At 41.1% G+C, this 25,472-nt stretch overlaps 1 protein-coding gene across 2 annotated transcripts in view; it reads right to left on the reverse strand.

Annotated features, from left to right (window-relative positions):
- The window catches only part of MKLN1 (muskelin 1), a 193,461-nt gene that overhangs the window by 136,742 nt on the left and 31,247 nt on the right, over positions 1 to 25,472 (reverse strand). For both annotated transcript variants that reach the window (XM_050936877.1, XM_050936878.1), the window contains 3 exons: positions 24,217 to 24,286; positions 9,843 to 9,985; positions 8,175 to 8,263 (listed from right to left, as the gene is read on the reverse strand). In XM_050936877.1, coding sequence (XP_050792834.1) covers positions 8,175 to 8,263; positions 9,843 to 9,985; positions 24,217 to 24,286 — 302 coding nt within the window. The remainder of the gene's footprint in view (positions 1 to 8,174; positions 8,264 to 9,842; positions 9,986 to 24,216; positions 24,287 to 25,472) is intronic.

The raw sequence follows: 25,472 nt of genomic DNA on the forward strand, positions 1-25,472 counted from the left end.
AAATGAAGTCCATAGATTTGTTCTGCAAGAGTATTCTCACCACAGTGGCCATGCCCTATTATGTGTATGTTCTGTACTGGATTATGCTAAGCCAGGGGTCTCCAATGCAGTGCCCTCAGGTGCCATGGCACCCGCTGGGGCGTCTAAGTGCGCCCGCATACTGGCCAGTGGACGAGCATCCGCCAAAATGCCGCCGACAAGCTGCGCCATTCAGCGGCGGCGCTGCTGTAATGCAGCCGATTTTTGACAGTATTTCGGCGGTGACGCCTCTGGATGACGCTCTTTGTCGGCGGCACCACCTATTGACGTTGCCACTTGGCAGAATTTTGGCGGATGCTTGTCTGCCACCACGGTCCTCCGTAGCTCGTCGTCTGGTGCCCACCAAACGAAAAAGGTTGGGGACCACTGTGCTAGGCACTCCCATCCCTTTGGGAGTAGAGCTTTAGTTATCTTTGGCTCATACTAGCCACGGTAAAAACCGTCAGAACAGCTCTCTGCTTACAGATTCTCAGCATATTTTGTTGCAAGTACTACAGCAATCAGTACTGAACATGTAAACAGTTTAGATCAAATGAATCACTGCTACATAGTAACAAAAAACTGGTGCAGAGCAGAAATCAATATACTTTTTGTAATAGGAAGAGAGCCTGAGGCATAAGCCCTTGTATTAGAGGCCCGGTATGAGGCAGAACCTGCTCACAGAATCTGGCAAGAACAGAGCTGATGCTGCAAAAAGAAACATCCTAAGAAGTGCTAAGTACAGAGTACTCATGCAGATACATCCCTATATCAAGTGGTACCAGAACATCCAGATATCAAGGATGGTACAAAAACATTCCCCAAGGATAACAAACACACTGACCCCTCCTAGAAGATAAGGTTAGCATGACAGTACATAACTTGTTTATATCAAGGTATAAAGATCCATCTCAGAGGGAGTATCTGTGGCCAGCCTAGGGAGCAGTGGAAAGTCCCATCATGGATTGAGCTGCGTCCATTATCACACATACACGTCTTAGTATCCTCGTAGAGTCTGCCAGGTGCTATTATCGTACTTCGTCGACAATAAACCTGGCTGGAAGTTTTCGCACTTTAATAACTCTTGTGGTCATTGGGTGGTTCGCTCAAGGTCTGCTGTGCCAACTGTCTGCACAGAGCTGCAACAGCACACGGAGAGAACTTGCTCGCAGCCAGACAACTGACCACACTTTTAACAAGATCAAAAGAAGTAAAGATATTTAGGGCACTTACAAGACATACAGGTATTTCAAGTGGCACTAAAGTGCTTTTGTTTTCATAAAATGATGTAAGAACAGGCCTACTGAGGGAGCATGTGATAGAGGATGGAAATGAAAACATCATCCGAAATATTATGACTAGGGAAACGTGATTGAAGTCTGAGTTCATCTATTTCAAACGTAATCTTAAATTATCTACAGCAACCTCAACTACAGAGTTGCAGGCTGACATTATGGTACTTGGCCACACAACATATATGTACAGTAACTCCCCACATAATGCTGTAGTTATGTTCCTGAAAAATGCTACTTTAAGCGAAATGATGTTAAGCGAATCCAATTTCCCTGTAAGAATTAAGGTTTCAGGGATTTTTTTTCACCAGATAAAAAGACTATATTTTATATGTATGTACACACACACACACACACACACACACACACACACACACACACAGACACAGTCAGTATAAGTTTTAAATGAATTTAATACTGTACACAGCAATGATGATTGTGAAGCTTGGTTGAGGTGGTGGAGTGAGTCCAAGGATGGGATATTTCCCAGGGAATGCCTTACTGCTAAAAGATGAACTAGCACTCCACTGAGCCCTCAAGGATTAACACGTTAATGTAGCCTCACTCTACAAGGCAGCACAAATGGAGGGAGGGGAGACAGCATGGAAGAGAAAACTGGGAGACACACCCTGTGTGTGAGAGAGAGAAAAAGATGCACATTACCCCTTTAAGTACACTGACCCCACTGTAAGTACATTGCCTTTTTAAGTAGATTAGCAAATTGAGAGAGCAGCTTCTGCCAGCAAGCTCCCTCAGACCTTAGCCCTGTAGTGCCCCCTGCAATGGAGATGAGGTACAGGAGTGGAGGTAGAGGCTAACACCCCTTCCCGTCCTCCCTTGCACAGCAAGCAGGAGGCTCCTGGGAGCAGTTCCAAGGCAGAGGGCAGGAGCAGCACACAGCAGTGGGGGGGGAGACGGCTGAACTGCCCGGCAATTGATAGCCTGCTGGGCAGCTGCCACATAGGAAACATAGGGGAGCAGGGAGCTGATAGGAGGGTCTGCCAGTGCACCCTGGATTCCAAGCCCCCACCAGCTAGCTCCAATGGGCTGCTCTTTCTGCAAGCAGTGGACAAAGCACGTGGCTACCAAACAACCTTACAAGGGAGCACTGCGCAACTTTAAACAAGCATGTTCCCTAATTGATCAGCAACGTAACAATGAAATGTTAACCGGATCAACTTTAAGTGAGGAGTTACTGTATATAGAAACACATGCTACAAGATACAATTTAGATAACATTACAGCCAACTTATTTACAAAAGACTTACCAGAGCAGCAACAGTAAAGCAAGTATAGTTCCATTCCATTATGCCAAAGCTTATGGCACATACGGACTAATTAACTCATGCCAATTATTTGGTATGTCAGACACACCTCTTGATAAGTTTTCAGTATAATCACAATCCTCACAACACCCTCACACCCTCTCAATGAAGAGCTTTCCCCACGCAAACCTTCCTGAAACCAAGGCAGGCAGAAGGGCCAGAAATGAAAGTGTTGAGATAAGAAATGAATATATGAGCTTTCTATTGGTATATGGAATATCCAAGTAAGTTGCTTCCCTCACCCACGCCCAGTCTTTCAATGAACAACCAAGCAAAACAGAGTTTTGTTGTAAGGGTTAAATGTGTCCCACTGCTCTGTTGCATGGCCTACGAAGTCCCAACAATGTCAAGCAGTCAGAATTACAAAAGTGTAGCTCAACTCTAATAGATGTTTTTTTAAAGTTGCCTTCTTATTCAACAGGTCTACTCCTTTCAAGTTAGGAGTCATGGTTGAACACAAACAACATAAGGCATTTGGGGCTTTGGTTGCGTTCCCCCCGCCCCTTCCCCACATCGTTTTCCTTCTGCTAACTCTGCAGAGCTCATTCAACTACAGAAGCGGAAGTTTGAGTCTATTGTGGCATGTTTAATAGAACTGCTAACCAAATTCCAACCACTGAGCCAAATTAGGTCTTAATTTACACTTGTGCAATCCCACTGATGACAGTGGGTGACTTCATTGAAGTCAGGATTTTACCCAGTAGGCTCACAGAAGAGCAAATTTTGGCTTACAGAATTTTGATTATTGGTGATGTCACAAGGAACACGGCATAGCATTCCTATCCCAAGTTAAATTACCATGGCTAGCAAGTAGAATAAAGTTGACTCGTAAACTGAGCAAATTTGATCTGTAAGCATGAAAGATAACAGATTTCACAATAGCATTTTCACAATAGAAACACTTTCATGTCACATTATTATATGAACAATGCTGCATAAAACAAAATAGAAAGTATTTTAATAGGTTTCAGTCTATAAGCCACTTGTAGTTTTTAAATGCCTAATCTTTCCCAAGTGGCTATGTAGACTTTCTTCAATTTTCCACAACCAAAGTTTACTTCCAGGCATGCAGAAAGCATAAAAAAATTCATCCCAAAAGAGAAAGGAATCAAGAAATTAAGTTACTAAAAAAAAAAAAAAAGAGCTTAGAATGGAGAGTCCCATCTCAATGGATGTAGAAGGGTAACAAATGAAGATTCTCTGTTTGTAAGGAATCCATTTCGGCAAGAAACTGATGAAGGGGCTTTGGTATTCAGAAGCATTATATGCAAGGTTGTTCTCATGCTAAGACTTCTAGCTATGCTTTTGCAGTCACTAGTAGTCCAGTAATTAACCGTCTGGCGTACAAAACCAACAGACACTCATTCCCCTCTCCGATATATTCCATCAAAAGACAGACCAGACCTAACTGTACTTAGTTTTTGCCTATTGCATCTGTTTACAAGTCCAGAACCACACAGACCTATTCCTCTAGGTCAGGGGTAGGCATCCTATGGCATGTGTGCCGAAGGCAGCACGTGAGCTGATTTTCAGTGGTACTCATGCTGCCCGGGTCCTGGCCACTGGTTGGGGAGGCTCTGCATTTTAAATGAATCTTCTTAAACCATTTAAAAAAACCTTATTTACTTTACGTACAACAATAGTTTAGTTATATGTTATAGACTTATAGAAAGACCTTCTAAGAACGTTAACATGTATTACTGGCACGCGAAAACTTAAATTAGAGTGAATAAATTAAGACTTGGCACACCACTTCTGAAAGGTTGCCGAGCCCTATTCTAGATTATCCAGCCACTGTTACTTCAGCAGTGACCTCTGACACTCCACAGTTCATTCATTCCCAGGTCCATGCACACTTCTGTTATGTCATTGTTACATATCACGAAGGTAATGAAAAGGTGAAAAGTTGAGAATTGTTGCAAAAGTAAAATGTTGAGTGTTAATGACAGAGCAAAATACCATACTCTTTAGAAAAAGAAACACTATCTGGTATCAAGGCACATCTCAAAGCTCTTCGACTAGCATGTCCTACGCCTGTGTGAATTCTGCACACAATATTTTAAAATTCTGCATATTTTATAAACAACAACAGGTCTGTCATCTTACGCGGGGGTTCCGTTCTGCGGTTAGCGCGTAAAGCGAAAACCACGTACAATCAAAATTACACTGAGTTGAACGGCGGGTGAAATCGCCCGCACTACAGAAACAGTATTTAAATTGTTAATTTTCTCTTTTTTTATTGTTTTTGCCGACCACGTAAAGCTGAAATCGTGCATGTTAAATGCGCGTAAGATGCGACAGACCTGTATCATCATGCTGGTTTCAATTATTTTGGTAATTTATTTCAAAATATCTTTCAGCAAGTTTCTCGGTAACAATACAGATTAAAATAAGATTCTGAAATTTTTTTCAGAAATCGATTCCTTACTAGGCATATTAATACAGAACTCTGAGTAATTAAATCAAATTACAATACAGAAGTGTATTTCCTGCACCCGTCAAAACCAGTGCAAAGGCTTGGGGGAGCCAGGAGTAATGGAGGAGCTGTGGGAGAGGAAAGGAGCCTGGAGTGAACCTGGAAGTTTGTTGGGTGTGAGTGGGAGAAGTATGGAACAGGTGGGGGGAGGCAGGATTGTTAGGGAGTTCAGAAGCCTCCCCCATGAAGACCCTCGCTGACCCCAAGCCTCTCCCATTCAGTCACACACACCTGCCCCTCTTCCCACACCCCCTATCTTCATATGTTCCTGCAGCCCTCCTTCCCCCTCCCCATATGACTTTGCACCCCCACTCCTATTCAACCACTGGCTCGACGCTGTTACCCCACCAGCCCGAGCCCACACCCTAGTCTGTTCCCCCCACTAGCCATTCTGAACCCTAATCCGTGACACCCCTGCCCCCAGCAGTCCGGTGTGCCCCACTTTGTTTGTTCTAACCTGGCTCCGCAGGCAGGGTACTGTGATGAACTTCTACTCCTGGGGGAATCCTACGCCATTGTGCATGCACAGAATTCACCCCCGGCCCGAAGAAAATATACTGTGCCCAAGAAGTGCGGCAGTTCCACCTTTCGCCCATCAGAGGCCACTGTGGCACCAGAACAGCCAGCTGCATTCATGCCATTGGCTGTTCTGGTGCCACAACAGCCTCCAGTAGGCAAAAGGCAGAACTGCAGCACTTCTTGGGAAAAATGTGTTTTCTGCAGGGCAAATAAATTCTGCAGGACAAATGAATTCTGCGTTTGCGCAGTGGTGCAGAATTCCCCCAGGAGTAATGTCAAATCATCCTACACCTGATCTATGAAAAATGCTGGGAATAAATATTCACTTGTGGGCCTTCCAAACCGCTCTCTCTGGCACATGCATAAATTAATGAAGTACACACATTCCACACAACTGTTAGATATTCATAACCTATCAAAATGGTTTCTTTCAACCACAGAAAAGCACACATTCAGAATTAGCTTGCAATTATGTATATCAAGTGTTAATTTTTAAAACTGCCATTTGTAAATTTGAGCTCAAAAAAGCATCTGAATCATTTTCTGAATGGTAAAGCAGCATACATTTAATGCTCAAAAAATGACCAAAAAGTTACTGGCGTTACTTTTTGCACCTTGCATCACAACATATGAAAAGTAATACCATAATGTAACATTTTTATCCTGTGACAAAATAAATAGGCCTCAGCATGTTTAAGGGCAATACAACTTTGCTAATACATTCACATATTCTATATTCGGTAAAGCAGCACAAATGCTGCATTACCTTGTTCTTCTGTCATGAAGTACCTCAGAGCCAAATTTTGCAGATTATATGGCCAAGAAGATCATTGGGGGAAGGTGGGGGCAGTAGTAAACAAAAAAAATCCCAAAGAAGTGTGCAAGTGTATTAGGGCTTCTGGTTATCAAACAAATCACAGATTAAATTCTTGGGCCTAAGTTGTCACTTCCCTGGGTGCTGGCACACAATGGAGACAACATCTTTACAAAACTCTACAGCAGAGGTATGAGTGACAGAAAGAATGGCTTTCAAGAGGAGCCTCAGTCAGTCAGTCTCAGCCAAGTCTAGGTGAGCGAGGTAAGATAAAAACAGGACCTCAAGATACTCAAGCTACATAATTCGTATGTTGTGAGTTGTATTAATAACCTGCCTCATTCCTCCACTGTTCTGCAAGTATGTCCTTGCTGTTTTCCTTTCAAAGAACAGTCACTACAGCAAAGCAAATAAGAACATCAGAATGGCCATACTGGGTCAGATCAAAGGTCTATCTAGCCCAGTATTGACAGTGGTCAATGTCAGGTACCCCAGAGGGAATGAACAGAACAGGTAATCTTCAAGTGATCCATCCCCTGTCACCCATTCCCGGCTTCTGGCAAACAGAGGCTAGGGACACCATCCCTGCCCATCCTGGCTAACAGCCATTGATGGAATATCCTCCATAAACTTATCTATTTCTTGACCTGAGGATATGTCTAATGCCACAATATTTCTTGACCTGAGGATATGTCTAATGCCACAATATAAGACTGGAGGCCAGCTGTGGCTGTGCTGCGGATCGGCATTATTAGGCTCACGGGACTATATACTGGCTATGTCAACATTTGGGCTCAGGCTGAAGCCCAGATTCTCTGAGATCCCACGAGAGAGAAGAGTCTCAGAGCCCCGACTCCAGCCCAAGCCCCAACATCGAAACTGCAATTTTATATCCCCACAGCCCAAGCCCTGTGAGCCAGACTCAACCGATCTGAGACTCAGTGCCTTGAGTTTTTTTAAATTGCAGTGTAGACATACACTGAGGGACCAGACAGCTCAGCTAATTCATAAATTGGAATCTTTCACCTCTAGGTCACTTGTTGAAACGCAGCAAAGAAGAACAGTGACCAAGTGTTATTGTGCTTGGTGGGCCAGGTGAAATGAGGAAATGACTCGGTCCAGTTCTCAGCGGACAAATGCTCATATCACAAAAACCATCAACACAAGTGGCCCTAATTGATACACCTGTTGACAGAAAGACCAATGACTCAGTACATCATGAGGACTGACCTGCTGTTTTCCCCAGATATTGTCTCTTTAGTCAGGGTGGGTCTACGTGTTATGGAAGGGGCAAGGGAAGCTTCTGTTCCTGCTAACAATGCTGTATCTGTTTTAGGAATAGAAGAATTCAACTCTTTTCAACCTTGAAGGCTATCAATGCTGAACTTTTTATCAGCAGTAAACTACTTGAATTTTTTTTTTTAAAGCTCTGTACTGTCATTCATAATAGGACAGTAAGCAGCATCCCCAGCAATATTACTTGGCTATATGATTACATTTCTTTACATTTGTATTCTACTTTGCTTGCAGTCCACAGGATTTAAAATATTACGCTATTACTCCTTGGTTACAAGGCTTCACTGTGTTCTAGTCTAACCAGTCTAAGGTCATGAAATGGAACAACTATTTTGGATATTTTGCCTGAGTACAGCATAGTCACAAGTGCCAAGACTGGCACAAGTATAAGAAGAGATTATTTTCTATTCAGAATGCTGAAAAAATGCATTTACCTATCTTAATGAATCGACAGGGGAACATCTGTTCATCAATTTTATGCTTCAAGGTGAATGTTTCTTTGTTATAATCATTCTTTAAGCCACTGTGGAAAAAATAAATAAAGTTACTAAATCTTACCTCGTATTTTAGAACTAGCTAGTAAATGCAACCTAGGTCATGTCTGAAAGGTGATGGTTTCATTTTACTACTGATTCATAAGTATGCATGCTGGACCAGTGTCTGGACTGTTGTCAGCCACTTTAACTCCCAAGGAGGTAGCATGTCTAGTGATATGAGTAGGGAACTGGAGTCAGGAGACATGGATTCTGTTCCCATCTATGCTGACTCAAAGTGTAACTTTAGGAAAGTCACTTCGCTGCAACTCAGCTTTCCCATTTGTAAGCCATAGACAACACTTGCCTACCTCACAGGAGCATTCTGAGTATTAATTGATTTAAAAGTGCTCTGTGATTTCCAGATGAAAAAGTACTACATAAAGTGCAAGGTATCAAGATACATAATAAATTTTAACTATACTAAAGTCCAGTTTTATCAAAAATGATACATGAAGCAGTAATTCCTGACAAATTGAGAAGTCAAATGACACTGAAAGACTGCTCAACTATACCAGCAAACTACTAGCATACCTTCCTCCCTATTTCAAACCTTCGCTCTTCCCATCAAATTTCCCCACAATTCAAGCACTAAGCAATAGCAATTTAAAGTTACTAAATTGGGGTAACTCAAATTTGAAGATGCTTTTGAAATCCTACAACATGATCCTGCAGGATATCTATGCTAGGTTCTTCATGCCACATGGTTTCACTTGGTAAGGCAGCACTAGTCTGATTCTTTGATCAAGGAAGAGCAGCCAATGAGTACTGACTACTTCAACAAACTAGCAACACACTCCCTATAACTGGGCTTTCCTGTTGCTGGCCTCCAATTAACACTGGCTCTTGCTGTATGGCTCCTCTGCACTTGAAGTACAGTGAGTGATCTAAACATTATCTGTCCCTTTAGGAGGCAGGAGACTTGCTAGGTGGGCTTCTCAAATTTACATTAGTAATTATTCTAAGATCTATGATAAGTCTAAAACTGGTAATAGGCTGCCTTCCACAAAATACCTACCACTGGACTACCAAATCACATGGTTTTAAGACAAAGAAGAAATTAGTTTTGTACTCTGTCCTTTGACAGATCAATCAACATGAAGGTAAAGCAGCTGAGTAGTTCAGACCTGTACTGTTACAATGAGTTTCTGTACATATGCAATCGAGAACACTTACTACAGAACTCCTAAAGAGCTATTAAAAGTTTTCCACAACTGTAGCTCAAATTTAGGTGCAAGTCTCAGGTATGCAGAAGAAAGGAATCTCAGCCCACAAGTATTACGCCCTGGCTCTTCAAAACCTCCAAGAGTTCACCCTCCACAAATCGTTTGTGGTTAGAACAAAGTAGGGAAGGTTTCCCAGAGCTAAATTTTGACATGTGATATGGTCAGGCCAGGGAGCATACATCAGTTATCTGCCCATGGGACCACAAGAGCAATAGCAGGCTTACACTAGCAGCCTTTTTGCACTGTTAACCAAGTGCCATTTGGAGAAAAGAGGGGAGGGAAGAACACTGTGGTCCAGTCTTTGATATAGGATGATTTACAAGTTGTTGAAATCATTTCTTACCTGGATAAAAGGTCTGTCATGTTTTCTTCATTCATTCCACCAAAGACTTTAAACTTCTTTAAATTGCAGACATGAGTCTTCTCATATTTACCAAAGGTTATACTTTGGACTATGGCAGGTCTTTCGAGTTTCAGAATCAAATACTGTGAAAAGAGGAGAAAAACAGGATGAATTTTGAGCACAACAATAAATGCCACAGAGTGTACGCCTAGAAGGAGGAAAATTACAGCCTTCATAGGTAACACCAAGGCTGCAGGACAACGATTAATGTTGGTACTCCAAATTATATGGTCCCTGCCTGTGAATGAGATTAAACAAAAGAAGATGAGGGCTGCATATTAGGAAGTACTGCTTTAAAAGAAATCTACACAACCAGAAAATAAGTCAGACCCCATATGCTCTTCAAGACCTCATGTATTCCTCCTGGGAGTTGGAAGACAGACTTCAGAAGGCACTGCAAGGTATGGCCAGGCTCTGGATAACTGTGACTCTGCTATGCACTAATGCTTGAACTGAAGCTTAACTTTGGAGTACATTCTGTTGATTCAATCTCTCTTAGATGCTAACCTACAACTTCCATTAACTATGTGTCAGTTCAGAGACTACCTGGTCCCAGAGAGCAAAGTGAGCCACGAAAAGCTTGGCTCGTCAGTAATAGGTGAACCAGCTGCCTATAAAGCATATCAAATGATATTTGGCCATTTCATTTGCTATAGGGAGCCCCTCCTAGTCCATAAGGAAACTGATCTGAAGGGTTTGGCTCATGAGGCTCTCCTTTCAGCTGTCCCCTGGGCACAGAGGGGTTTGCATAATCACATTTTCTGGCCCTATCAGTCACCTTAACCAGCACTGCCTGAGGGAAAGAATCCTACTTCTTAAGTGCCTCTGAAGGGAGATGTTCCTACTGAATAGTCTGTTTGGACACCAGGAATCAAGACGTTTTAATTTTGCATAGCTGAGAGTAAAAAAAAAAAACTCCTCTCTCTCTCTGAGAGAATCAAAAGAAGGTTTTTCCCCCCAACAAAAGCAGAACAATCTAGAATTTACTCCTGAGTAGCAGATCTTGTTCTGCTCCCCACCTTCACAACAGGGAGATCTACAACAGGATTGTCACACTCACACAATAGAACAAGTAAAAGGTTGAAAAATGTACAATAAACTCCACATGTACTACCTTCCCCTTGATTTTGACCCAAAAACCTCAATAGAAGCTACTGTATGAACAGACATATACAATATCCTAGAAACCTTTCCAATGCAAACTACATGGGGGGGGAGCCCTAGTCCAACCATAAAATGGTACTGCAGATTCAAAGATGATTAGCATTTTAAGTTTAACTATTTTGATAGTGACAGACTCCACAGAATTTAAATACAAGTGACTGCTTTCAAAGATTCCAGATTAGAGACTGGAGTCTTATCTATCCACAAAGCAGGTACAGTACAGAAAGCAGATATGCAAACTTTGTTGAAACTGCCCTGCCACCATGCCTCAAACTTGACCTAGCATTACAACTTCCAGGGTGATGGAGGAATTTGTTCTCCACAACCAGTCAGATAGACAGACTTTGGTCTTTTTGCTGTGACTCCATCATACAGTCACCTCTAACTGTCCCTAGAAACTGGACTGAGACCAACACCACATTGTACCTAGGGCAGTAAAATTGTGAATTTAGGCTAAGTTCTTGAGGACAGGAACAGGCCTTCACTAAGTGTTTATACCGCACCAGCTCAATGGGACCATGATTTCAATGGGCGCCTCTAAGTCTTATTGTAAAACACACAAGCTAGAAAGAATTAGACAAAATGAAAGAATATTTTCATTAATAATAATTGAAGTCTACAAGTAAGCAGAGTAAGAAAGGAACAGAGTTTGATTTAAGGATATTTACTTTGTATATTTTGACGTGATGTTGACAATTTGTGGTTTAATGTTTCAAAAATTAAAATTTTTATATCTCATCTGCTGTCATTAAAGAATTATGGTCTGACCTCATACATAATTTCCCACAACTGAAAACTGAAATAGCTAACATTAAGAAAAATGCTTTAAACCCATAATTTTGCAGTAAATTATAAAAAATACAATTGAATGCTGCCAAACCTAAATACACATCATAGCAATGATTATGTATTTTTAAAAACTTACATATCTATGCACTGTGTCACAACACTACTAACACAACAAGAAGCAGCATTCATGCTAAACGCTTTACTATAAAGCATCTGGTTAATACTAAATGAAGGAATCTTTAAACATGATTTGGTAAGTTATTTTTTAGTTAAATAGCAGCATTAAGAGACAAACCCAAGGAAAACCAATCTTAAAAGTTTATTCACAATTTAGGACAAAAGAGGTATACCAACACTTTGCCAATAGCTAGTTACAATGCAAGGTGAGGACATAGTGCTTTTCCAGTAGTTCTCTGCAAAGCCTCACATAGCTCAACGCCATATTTGAACACAAGTCTCTCTTTCTAGCCATCTACACATTTTTTATTATTTTACATGCCTCTTTTCATCAGAGTATCCCAAAGAACTTCACAAACCATACAAATTCAGCAGCACTGAACTCCAACCTCTTCTGGAATTGACAGTGGTCAGCAAGCGGAGCAAACTGGCGTGGGGCATGCTGAAGAACAAAGGAGTAGATGGGGGACTTTTGGCCTAGGACACTAGCACAAACCCCATGTGATCTTATGTTCTTTCCCAAAAATCTCGTACCACAAGTTATATATTACACAGTTTTACCTGAGAAAGCTGAAGGCTTGGAACTGACCGTATCAAGATCTGAACTTACGGAATTCTTAAATTCCTTGAAACCACATCAGATGCTTAGGTTACTAAGACACACCCTCTGGCAAATATTAATGCCAGATTTTCGGAAGACTCAAACTCACATGCAGTCTACATGCTTATTAAATGCTGCAGTTTTTATTATTTTTAGTCCAAAGGAAGGGAGAGAAACAGTGGGGAGGAGACATGGATTTTAGTCAAAACCTGTCTCTGCATAACATGTGCAGGGCATCTTAGTTGGAAGGGCAGAGACCTCTAGAAATGAGGTGTGGTAATTAGCGGACACGCTTACTAGCTGTATTAGAAGCTATGCAGAAAGTTTCAATTGAGGATGAGCAGTCTTGCAGGTTCCACACACTCACCATCTGAGAGAAAAGAGCCAAAGAGAGCTCACAGGGTGAAAGTTATAAACAGGAGCTGGAGACAGACCTGTGGACTCAGTGGCCGATCAACACAGGATCAAGAAATGCATCTGCTGTAAAGGCTGCGTTCCAATACCTCTCCACTTTAGGAATACGCAGCTTGTATCTAATCTTGTTGGAAGAGGAGACAGTAGACTATTACCTCAGGGACTGAAATTGCTGCTGATTGTGAAGATCACCTGACTGTTGTGCTGAGAAGGTTCTGAAGTGTTTGGAAGGGAACTGAGGCTCTCATTTTCCTTAGGCTCTAGATGATCCAGGTGACTGACTGACTGACACACTACACAGAGTGATGCCACCCTACAGAAACTGAAAAAATCTGAGAGAAGATCAGAGCAGAAAGTAATAAAGGGTACATATGCTCAATGGAAATCATGCACTGATTTATATGTAAAAGTAACAAAAAGTGGGAGAGTTTGTACAAGGAGCACCAATAGGTTCAGTGCCTAACATTTTTATTAAACCAGTTATTCAAAAGTATTCCAAATGTTTTGTTTATATTAAATGTTTGTTCACTAAGAAAATCATATAGTATTCTTCCTGAGGCTGACAGACAACTGCTAGTAGCACCAACATTCAGGGGACTGCATTATAATTCTGAGGATTAACTTTGTTCAATAATTTTTCTGAGAAGTCCTGAAACCGCAGAAACTTCAGCCTGTGCTTCAGCAGAGAAATAAACTGAGGTACAGGGGAAAAGGGAGTGTAACAAAACTATACATGTTACCTTAGCAACCGCTACCCAGTCACAGGCATCAAAAAATGTGACCCCATGTGTCATAGCGGGAACTGAGTTCTTTTGAAGATCTGGCCCAGGCCACATGTTGAATCTACATGTGTGTTTACCACATACAGTTGAACAAGTTTTAACAATATACTTTAAATCACTCCCTGATATGATCTGCACAGCAGGAGCAGAATCAAGAGGCAAAATTTTGGGATTAGGCAGAAGCCCAAAATCTCTTTACTCTGCAGGGATACAAGAATCTTTTGAACCAGAAAAATGTTCACGTACTTGGCAAATTGAAGTTGTCACTTCGGACGCTTTCGTTTTTACAAGGATAGAATACTTCTGCTCTGTATTAGCTCAAACTGTGATTTCTCCAGAGCCAATAGGCTGAATCAGACATTAAAAGTCTTATTTACCCTGCAATTTGATTCACGACATACTCTGCTAGTTTTTCAACATAAACAATTTCAGTTCATTAATAATCAGCTGTCATGATTTCACCCTAGAGGTAAATGCATTTCATTAACACACGAGGTACTGTATATAAAACACAGAAATACAAGATCATAAAAAAAAAAAGTTAAGTCAGGCATAGTGACTGCAGATGTCATTCGCTGCATTAAAGGTCTACTTTATGTTTATAACAAGGATTACATCTAAAAACATGTTCTTTTACATATTAACTGTCATCAACCACCACAGGAATCCATATTGTATGTACACTGTACTAATTCAGAATACAACCACAGCTAAGATTCTCTTATAAGATGCAAGTCTGGCCTCCAATGCTATCAATTTTATTACATTTCCTTTGTAAATCTAGAACTAGTAAGAAAAGAGAGAATAGACCAGCTTCTGCCTAAATAACATCACCATTGTACATATAATTTCTGGGTCATTCTATTTCAAGAGTGCATCCAGAAAGTATCCAGTTTAACAGCTGAAGTGTACTTCCTTTTGCTGGCACTCATTCTTAATCAACTCATGGCCTTCAAGGCCACAAGAGCCATTTAACTCTACCATAACCACATAGCTGGAAAACCCCTTTACTAAATATAACCCAAGGGGTAGTATGTCAGATGTTTCAGTTGTATGTTGAGATTTTAGACTTCCACTTTCAGTTTCTCTTTCAATGAACAACCTAACACCCTACTGCACCAATCAAATGACATTTCATTTCCCTCAGCTACTCTGCAAATTGGTGGATTTTCTCCCGTTCTACTCAGGTTCTTTATCAAGCCCATCATATGTGCTCTTCAAATGAAGAAGTTTATTATGGACAATTCCTTCTTTCCAGCAACAAGCTGGAGGAAAGAAGAGAAGGAAAGGCATGTTTAATTCAACACAAAGAACAATTAAGTGGTGAAGATTCATTGAGCAGCACAGAACCAGTGCCACAAAATGGCATTAGAAAACACTGATTTTGAAGGTGCAGCTGTTCTGAAGAGACAAACCCTACTGGTCAGGACTAGAGCTGGGTGAATAATGAATTTTTCAGTTTGTAGGCAATTTTGAAAAAAAAAGTAGTAAATCTGAGGGCAAACCAAAAACGACGTTTTGACTTGTTGAAAATTTTCAAAAAGTGTAAACATTATTGAAACAAAAAATTGAGTTGAAATATTTCAGTGACGTTGAAAATAAACGTTTTGTTTATACTTTGAAGCATTTTGACAAAAAGCAAGCACAGGATTCCCAAAACAGGAAGAAAAGGAAGTAGTACCTTCCTTATAAGCTTTAGCCCAGCAGTTGGAGGCCTCAGCTAGGATATAGAAGGCCTGAGTTCAATTCCCCGCTCCTCCCATATGCAGAAGGGACTTGAACATGGGTCTCCTCGCCCATTGAAGGAGAGTGGCCTAACCACTAGGCTATTCTGGAATGGGGCTCTCTCAATCTCTGCTCTTGAAGCTGCTCCACTTTCCGTAAATAAACATGCACAATAGTTGTAGCCAAGATGGTCCAGGGATATTAGAGAGTAAGGTGCGTGAGATATCTTCTGTTGGACCAATTTCCATTCAAATTAACAGTTCATAGTCAATGAATAGTCTTTGGGCCAGGGAAAGAGTTTGGGAATGACTCCACAGACTACTAGTTAGAACACTTACCTAGGACGTGAGAGACCCAAGTCCCTGCTGCAACTACATTTTATTTAGAGAAAGCAGAGCAGCTTCAAGAGCAAAGATTGAGAAAGCCCCATTCCAGAATAGCCTAGTGGTTAGAACACTCTCCTGCAAAAGTGGAGGGGGAGTCCCAACTTCAAAGCTCTTCTCTACATCAGGCAGCGGGAAGAGCTGAACCCAGGTCTCCCACATGATTACCCTAACTGCTGGGCTAAAGCTTACAACTATGCACAGCCACCGATCCGCTGTTATGTCAATCTTTTGTTTGCTTTTGTCAAAATGCCTGAGATTCAAAACAAAATATTTTATATTGAAACAAAATGTTTCATTTTACATAAGAATGGCCATACTGGGTCAGACCAAAGGTCCATTCACCCCAGTATCCTATCTACTGACAGTAACCAATGCCAAGTGCCCCAGAGGGAGTGAACCTAACAGGATAATGATCAAGTGATCTCTCTCCTGCCATCCATCTCCACCCTCTGACAAACAGAGGCTAGGGACACCATTCCTTACCCATCCTGGTTAATAGCCATTAATGGACAATCTCCATGAATTTATCCAGTTCTCTTTTAAATGCTGTTACAGTCCTAGCCTTCACAACCTCCTCAGGTAAGGAGTTCCACAAGTTGACTGTGCGCTGCGTGAAGAAGAACTTCCTTTTATTTGTTTTAAACCTGCTGTCTATTAATTTCATTTGGTGGCCCCTAGTTCTTGTATTATGGGAATAAGTAAATAACTTTTCCTTACCCACTTTTTCAATATCACTCATAATTTTATATACCTCTATCATATCCCCCCTTAGTCTCCTCTTTTCCAAGCTGAAAAGCACTAGCCTCTTTAATCTCTCCTCATATGGCACCCATTCCAAACCCCTAATCATTTTAGTTGCCCTTCCCTGAACCTTTTCTAGTGCCAGTATATCTTTTTTAAGAGGAGACCACATCTGTACGCAGTATTCAAGATGTGGACATACCATCAATTTATATAAGGGCAATAATATATTCTCCTTCTTATTCTCTATCCCCTTTTTAATGATTCCCAACGTCCTGTTTGCTTTTTTGACCGCCTCTGCACACTGTGTGGATGTCTTCAGAGAGTTATCCACGTTGACTCCAAGATCTTTTTCCTGTTTTGTTGTAGCTAAATTAGCCCCCATCATATTGTATGTACAGTTGGGGTTGTTTTTTCCAACGTGCATCACTTTACATTTATCCACATTAAATTTTATTTGCCATTTTGTCGCCCAAACACTTAGTTTTGTGAGGTCTTTTTGAAGTTCTTCACATTCTGCTTTGGTCTTAACTATCTTGGGCAGTTTAGTATCATCTGCAAACTTTGCCACCTTACTGTTTACCCCTTTCTCCAGATCATTTATGAACAAGCTGAATAGGATTAGTCTGAGGACTGACCTTTGGGGAACACCACTAATAAACCCCTCTCCATTCTGAAAATTTACCGTTTACTCCTACCCTTTGTTCCCTGTCTTTAAACCAGTTTTCAATCCATGAAAGGATCTTCCCTTTAATCCCTTGACAACTTAATTTACGTAAGAGCCTTTGGTGAGGGACCTCGCCAAAGGCTTTCTGGAAATCTAAGTACACTATGTCCACTGGAGCCCCTTGTCCACATGTTTGCTGACCCCTTCAAAGAACTCTAATAGATTAGTAAGACAATTTCCCTTTACAGAAACCATTTTGACTTTTGCCCAACAATTTATGTTCTTCTATGTGTTTGACAATTGTATTCTTTACTATTGTTTCAACTAATTTGCCCAATACTGACGTTAGACTTACGAGTCTGTAATTGCCGGGATCACCTCTAGAGCCCTTTTTAAATATTGGCGTTACATTAACTATCTTCCAATCATTGGGTACAGAAGTCGATTTAAAGGACAGATTACAAACTATAATTAATAGTTCCGCAATTTCACATTTGAGTTCTTTCAGAACTCTTGGTTGAATGCCATCTGGTCCCAGTGACTTGTTAATGTTGAGTTTATCAATTAATTCCAAAACCTCCTCTAGTGACACTTCAATCTATGACAGTTCCTCAGATTTGTCACCTACAAAAGCCGGCTCAGGTTTGGGAATCTCTCTAATATCCTCAGCTGTGAAGACTGAAGCAAATAATCCATTTAGTTTCTCTGCAATGACTTTATCGTCTTTAAGGGCTTCTTTTGTATCCCGATCATCAAGGGGCCCCACTGCTTGTTTAGCAGGCTTCCTGCTTCTGATGTACTTAAAAAAAAATTTTGTTACTAGCTTTGGAGTTTTTGGCTAGCCGTTCTTCACACTCCTCTTAGGTTTTTCTTATTACATTTTTATACTTAATTTGGCGGTGTTTATGCTATGGCGGTGTTTATATTTACCTCACTAGGATTTGACTTCCACTTTTTAAAAGATGCCTTTTTATCTCTCACTGCTTCTTTTACATGGTTATTAAGCCACAGTGGCTCTTTTCAGTTTATCTACTGTGTTTTTTAATTTGGGGTATACATTTAAGGTGGGCCTCTATTATGGTGTCTTTAAAAAGCGTCCATGCAGCTTGCAGGGATTTCACTTTAGTCACTATAACTTTTAAATTTCTGTTTAACTAACCCCCTCATCTTTGCATAGTTCCCCTTTTTGAAATTAAATGCCACAGTGTTGGGCTGTTGAGATGTTCTTCCCACCACAGGAATGTTAAATGTTATTATATTATGGTCACTGGCATTATTTTGGCATTACTGAAACATGACTTTTTCAGTTTAATTGAAACTATTCAGCATGCATTCACAAATAGTTTCTCAACTCAAAAGTGCACTTTTCAGCAACTAAACTACTTATCTAAAAACTTTCACCCAGTTCTAGTCAGGAAGTCAGTTTATTAAATATCCCATGGCATTTTTTAAAATGTGTCAGAGCAGTGTCTGTCTGAACTATAATCAGGGCAAAACAGAAGGACTTATATCACAGAAAGGGAAACTTTACTTTCACTTTTTAGTTAGGTATAGCATAGTTAACTTCCTGTCCTAAGCAATTTTGGCAATTTGCTATACAGTTAAAACAGTGTTCCAACTCAAAAATAGTTGGATTTCAATGGTAGATAAAATGAACCCCATATGCGTGAACTCGACTGCTTTAGGAGAATAGATGCTCTACTCACAAACATGTAGAATGCAGGAAGGAGCCTATGACAAAAGGTGCTAAGCCCTCAGATTACATAGATTTCGACAGGACCTGTTGTGCTCAACACCTCTGAAAAATCAGGTCATAAGACTTCTGCTGCACTCCAAGTTTCTGTTCCACAATCTATATGCACTTGTTTTTCTTATTTCTATACCCCTTACTACTGTAATATCTAGGCATGGATATAAAATATATTTAGAATTTTGATCTCCCCAGCTTATCAAAGGCAGGGCTGGTGGGCATCCAGTTAAAGTTGCCCAACACTTTCAATAGAAGACTCTGTTTTTAGTTGTTTATAAAACTTAGCCAAACTTCAACCGTCTGGGCTGAAGTTTTCCATGCCAGCTGCCTGCCTCCAGCTGAATACTTCAGAAAATTTCAGCCAAAACTATTTGGCCATTTCGGAGAATGAAGCTAGTGAAAAATAAGTTGTTTGAAAAATCCTAACAAGCTTTGAAAAGCTATGGTGCCCCCATGTTATGGAGCAGGGACTTTAAATTTGACAAATAGTCTTTAAATCAAGGATGTGCCTTTTGCCATCCTTGTAAAAATCCACTCAGTAGGAACTCTGATTTTAATAGCTAAATTTCCCTAACATGCAGTCTGTGCTGGGTTGCACTCTCCCTGCAATTGGTAAGCAACTGCAGGTCATACCCGGTCCAAGGGCATGAACTAAAATCAGCAAGTCTTTCCTGTGCTCTCAGTGACCACCCTGCTGGCCCCAAGTAGTAAGCTGCTGAATTCAAATGCAGAGGGAACAAAAGTCAGATTTATAGTGGGAGTAGATTGAGACAAGCATGTTTTTGAGGGGCACAGGGACTGGAGATTGCACATGTAGAAAGGGGGTAGAACAGACCAGATTACGAGCCAGGAGGAGAGACAGGGACCCAACACAGCAGTAGTGAAGGAGATGACAAGAGATGGATCTGATAAGAACCTGGGGTGCAGGGAGAGAAGTGGGACTGGCTGGGCAACGACCTGGGTGGATACACATATCTGATGAAGCGCTATCAAAACCAAGTTTACACATTACAGAACATTTACTTCACTAGATTGTGTTTGTCCACAGGAATTTTCTTGCTTTAGACTCTACACAAGAACCTGTTAAACTATTTCTTCTCTGAAAACTGGGCTTGTGACTCAGATCCACCATTCCACACTGATAATATACTGGCCGCAAGTCTTGAGAGTCCCATGGAATTCAGCCTAGCAACAAACAGAATTCTGATGCCAAAATTTATTTCACTACAGGCATATCAAGAGATTCATAGGTTGTCCGCTAAGCATAAGACAAACAGCAGAGTGGAACAAAACTAAGTTTTCCCAGTGCCAAACCATGTCAATCTTTCTCTCACACACGCATGCACCAACCCTCCTCAAGACTTGCACAGAGGGACGTCTACACATAAGGGGTATCCTGATCTTATTAGGAGGTCTGAATAAAAACTATAGCCAAGAGAAAAATATATTTTAAATTGACTTAATAGCTGACTTCATAAGAAAAATCAAGCTCACTTCCAACTAATCCACTGTTTTGACAGAGCTTAACAAAATGAAGGCAAAATGTGTCAGAGAAAGAAAAAAGCTCACTGCAGACCAGAGTGGGCAAACAACAGCCCAGGGGCCACATCTGACTCTTCACGTTTTAATTTGATCCTCGAGCTCCTGCCAGGGAGTGAGGTCCAGGGCTTGCCCCGCTCCAATACTCCAGCCAGGGAGTGGGGTTGGGGGCTGGCCACGCTCCGTGCGGCTCCTGGAAACAGCAGCATGTCCCTGCTCCTATGTGTAGGGGCAGCCAGGGGGCCCCCACACACTGCCCCTGTCCCAAGCACTGTCCCCCTAGCTCCCAATGGCCGGGAACCACGGCCAATGGGAGCTGCAGGAGTGGCGCTTGAGGACAGGGCAGCATGCAGAGAGGCCTGGCTGGGCCCCATGTAGGAGACTTAGGGGGAACATGCTGCTGCGTCCAGGAGCTGCTTGAGGAAGTGCCACCTGGAGCCTGCACCTCTGCCCCCCTCCTGTGCCCTAACCCCCTGCCCCAGCCCTGATCCTCCTCCCACCCTCCAAACCCCTCGGTCCCAGCCCAGAGCATCCTCCTGCGCCGCTAACCCCTTATCCCCACCTCAGAGCCTGCACCCCCAGTCAGAGCCCTCCTCTCACACACACACACCCGAACACCCTGCCCCAGCCCGCACCCTGAAATCTTCCTTTCTGGCCCCACCCCAGAACCCACACACCCAACTGGGGCCATCACCCCCTTCCACACCACAACCCCCAGTTTCGTGAGCATTCATACAATTTCCATACCCAGATGTGGCCCTCGGGCCAAAATGTTTGCCCACCCCTGCCACAGACTATCCCTTCCCCAAACCGGCGATCCCTTTTTACTACCTGTTAGAAAGGCCGCCCCTTTGAGAATTATTAGGCATAAAAGAAAATGTCCCTACGTTCTTAGTAACCATATTAAGCTTAAGAAATGGTTCTTACTCAGCTGGATTCCAATTTGACCCTCTGGTTAGATTATTACTTCTCAGTGGGTTTTTTTTAAGTGACAGTTATGAAATTAGGAGGCTAAATGTTCAATTTACTGATGTCTGTTCTGAACAAAGGAGTGAGAGTAAACTTCTAATAAACCTTCACAATGAGAATAAAGGTGACCTAAGTAAGTCAAGAACTCTGAAGGATCTGAGATGTAGAATTAAAGGGAAACACACCTAAGGAAAAGGAGCTTAATTTCAAACCAACGAACAGTTTTTGACCTGAAGCCATGATAGACACATGAGTCTCCAGTTGCAGAGAACTAGATTCTTGCCAAACAATCTAAGAAAGAAAGTGAGGCTGAATGCTCTGAATATACCACATGACATTTCCTTATTAATTGATACTACAAAGTAAGAACATGCTGCCTGCCACAGAGGCTGTAAGGAGGGAGAAAGCAGAAGATGGTTTGCTATCAAGAAAGTTTTTTTTAATCTCAATACTTATTACCCTGTAACCATTCTAGGATGGATTAAGACTGCTTGGAAGTGGGGAACAAATTTTTCTACAGTTCCAAACCAACACATTTGTGCTGTACAAGACTTAAAAAACAAGTAATTTTAAACTGACTGAGCAGATGTACTAGCCCTGGGGATCAGAGGAAATTGGTATGTGAAATATGCATTATTTGGTTTTCCCTGAATCTCTGGCCTTGTGAGGTCAGAAGACAACACAGAGATAACAACCAAATAGGTAAAAAATAATGTTCCCAAAACCAGAACAGGTGCTCATACTACAGTGATGTGGCCATGCATGTACCTAAATAGCAATCCCTGAACAGAAATCTTGACCAACAGGATCCAAAAGGAGTCATTCTTCATCACAGCTTTTGACAACTGCACACATTGTGAAATGTTTTCTGAACTTCAAAACTTTATGGTGGGGAAGAGTTCTTGCAGATGAATTTTTGTGTCAATGGAGATCATTGAAAATACTTTTGCTGAAAGGCTCTAGACAAGATATTCACACTGGATGATCTCACTGCTGTAGAATATTGTCAGTCCTGTTCATGTTTGTTAGCCTTCAGACTAAAACAGAACATTCATCTTTCCAGGTACGTATTTGCCCCACACACAGTCTAAGTCTTGCAGCATTTTCTCTTTTGATTAATTTTCTCATGTTTCTTGGGTGGGTGAGTGAGGGGTTACTATTGCTGCACATTATGAACATGCATAAATCTCTTGTGTGGCAGTAGGTACATTACATGCTAAATAAATGAATTTAAAAGCAAATCAAAAACAAAAAAAAAAGATAGAGAAGTTGTGATATAGTGAAGTAAAAGCAACAAGGAAGTTTGTAAATAGTACTAGTCCTGGGGGAAAAAAGAAAAATCTCTTGTTGCTTAGATCAGGAAAAAATGTAAACTCAGAGTAAAACAACCAGGCTGGAAAACAGAGTAAACAAATGCAGCCAAAAGCACTGTGAGGTCATATGAGTAAGGTTAAGATTTTGTCACAGTTATTTTCAGTAAATATCATAGACATGTCACTTTTGTTTACTAAAAGTAACTGACAAAACGTGGTGGAGTTCAGCACCCTCCACTGCTGTTCCCACAGTGGCTAGCAACTCTGGGTGAGCATCTCTGCCACCAAACAGCTCCAGCCCCACCACCCTGGAGTGGAAGCAGAAAATGTCATGGAGGTCTCGAAATCACAGATTTTGTGACTTCTGTGACAATCTTAGCCTTATATATAAGTAGGACAAAATTTGTGAGCTTAAAGTGGTCCCAGAAGACTGATAAAAAGGAGCACTCTACCAACATTACTAGACTGTTTAAGAGGTAAGCGGAATAGCAGATTTTGCGAATGTGCAAATCTATTTGCTCAACAGGAGAGCTTACATTTATTGGAGAAAAAGCCAAACAAATATTTTGAAAGAGAAGTGGTAGGATGAACAGATTTTCCTTCTCTCAGAAGTTCCAGAAACCAAAATATCACAGTAGAAAGATGTTAGACACTAAAGTTGTGACATTAAGACAAAAGAACAAGCAGAACCACGTTCTAGAACAGTAATCAGACAAAAGAAGGGGAAATACAATTTACTGTTTCTAACAGATTACACGTTTAGAAGTCTGGCAGTTTAAGCGATGAACATGGAGGATGTGTGGTCTATTCTAGAGGACAGACTATACTCATTGAAGCAAGACTGGCAAGCACAGGAACTCTATTACAGCTCCTCAAGGTGCTGAGGAGATGGGGCTTGCATGGCAGATTCCCACCATTAGCTCAATGACAGCAGAACCTGAATCACTTTTAATTTTATTCTTGAAGTCTGAAATGAAGAATAAAAAGATACCACAAGTGAATTTTGCAGGTAACATGACCCCAAAAAGGAAAATGCTTTAAAAAAAAAAAAAAATCAAGGAGGCAACCATGCCCTAGGTGGAAATGTAAATATTCCTGCCAAGAACAGAGACAGAAAAGCTGCAAGAGAGGTAACGTTTTATGTATCAGATCACTCAGATCTATCAGTCAATACCAGCATGACTAACCAGCTGTTTAGATTAACAATAGTCAAGATGTAATATAAATTGCAATTTAAAATTTGGGCCTTTGGAAGCCACAATACGGCTAAGTACTAATGTAGAATTAAAATGCTTACCTGGGGAGGGTAGTTGCTTTCTGAAGACCACCTTGAAGACTGATCATTAGGCTTGTCCACTAAAATGTTCCTAAAAAATGAAAAACAAAGGTATGTTTACAATACTAATCTTTAAATCCAAAATGGTTAACTCGCAGAGAAAATACTACACTTCAGTCAATAGTTCCTATCGTTTGAACACAAACACATATGGTCCTGTCAACAATGCATTTATGAAGCTACCTAAGCTGCTATGTAGTTGTTCTTTTTGAATTTGCTGCATAATTGTGTGGCAGAATCTTTTTTTTTTTTTTTTTAAGATAAGTCAAGCCTCTAGCGCTTGTTGTGAAGATCATCCCAAATTGTGAAATAGATGAAAACCAATGCATTTATGTTTACTCAAGTCTGCTGATAACTTGAAACCTTAACTCAGAGAGGCATGAACTGTCTCATTCACCTCAACGGGGCATGAATCTTAAAGCCCAGTGAGGTGTTATGATAACATTAACCATTTCACTATCATTTTAGCATAATCTAGCTAAAGTATACTTCTATTTGTTAGACACTAAATACTAGAATGGAGAGCAATGGAGCTGCTAGCTTGCTTTCAAGTTTTGCCACGGTGGGGAAATTAGAAACTCATCTCTCACCCTCAAATTTAAAGTTACCTTCACCCCTTGTCAATAGGTCTAGACTGATGCACGGAACATGAAGTCTCATAAAATGCTTAACCTGCATTGCCTTCTCATGTATTAAGAGATACCAGTGACCATTGTGTCTTCCTTTGTAATTTAACATACTGAACTACTTTGGGTTGAAAGAAAGATAGATGAATATGTGATGGTAAAAGGCACAAACACCAAGTTAGGTGCTTGAACCTCAGTGGATAAATCATTCTATTGTTTTTTCTTTGCTCAGGTTGGAGACCAGCTGAGTTCTCTGACCTGGAAGCCCCTAGTAGGCAAAGGAGGAGGACTCAGACTCATAGACTCTAGGACTGGAAGGGACCTCGAGAGGTCATCGAGTCCAGTCCCTTGCCCTCATGGCAGGACCAAATACTGTCTAGACCATCCCTAATAGACATTTATCTGACCTACTCTTAAATATCTCCAGAGATGGAGATTCCACAACTTCCCTAGGCAATCTATTCCAGGGTTTAACTACCCTGACAGTTAGGAACTTTTTCCTAATGTCCAACCTAAATCTCCCATGCTGCAGTTTAAGCCCATTGCTTCTTGTTCTATCATTGGAGGCTAAGGTGAACAAGTTTTCTCCCT

The sequence above is a fragment of the Gopherus flavomarginatus genome, chromosome 1 (assembly GCF_025201925.1).
Source record: "Gopherus flavomarginatus isolate rGopFla2 chromosome 1, rGopFla2.mat.asm, whole genome shotgun sequence".
Classification (NCBI taxonomy): Eukaryota; Metazoa; Chordata; order Testudines; family Testudinidae; genus Gopherus; species Gopherus flavomarginatus.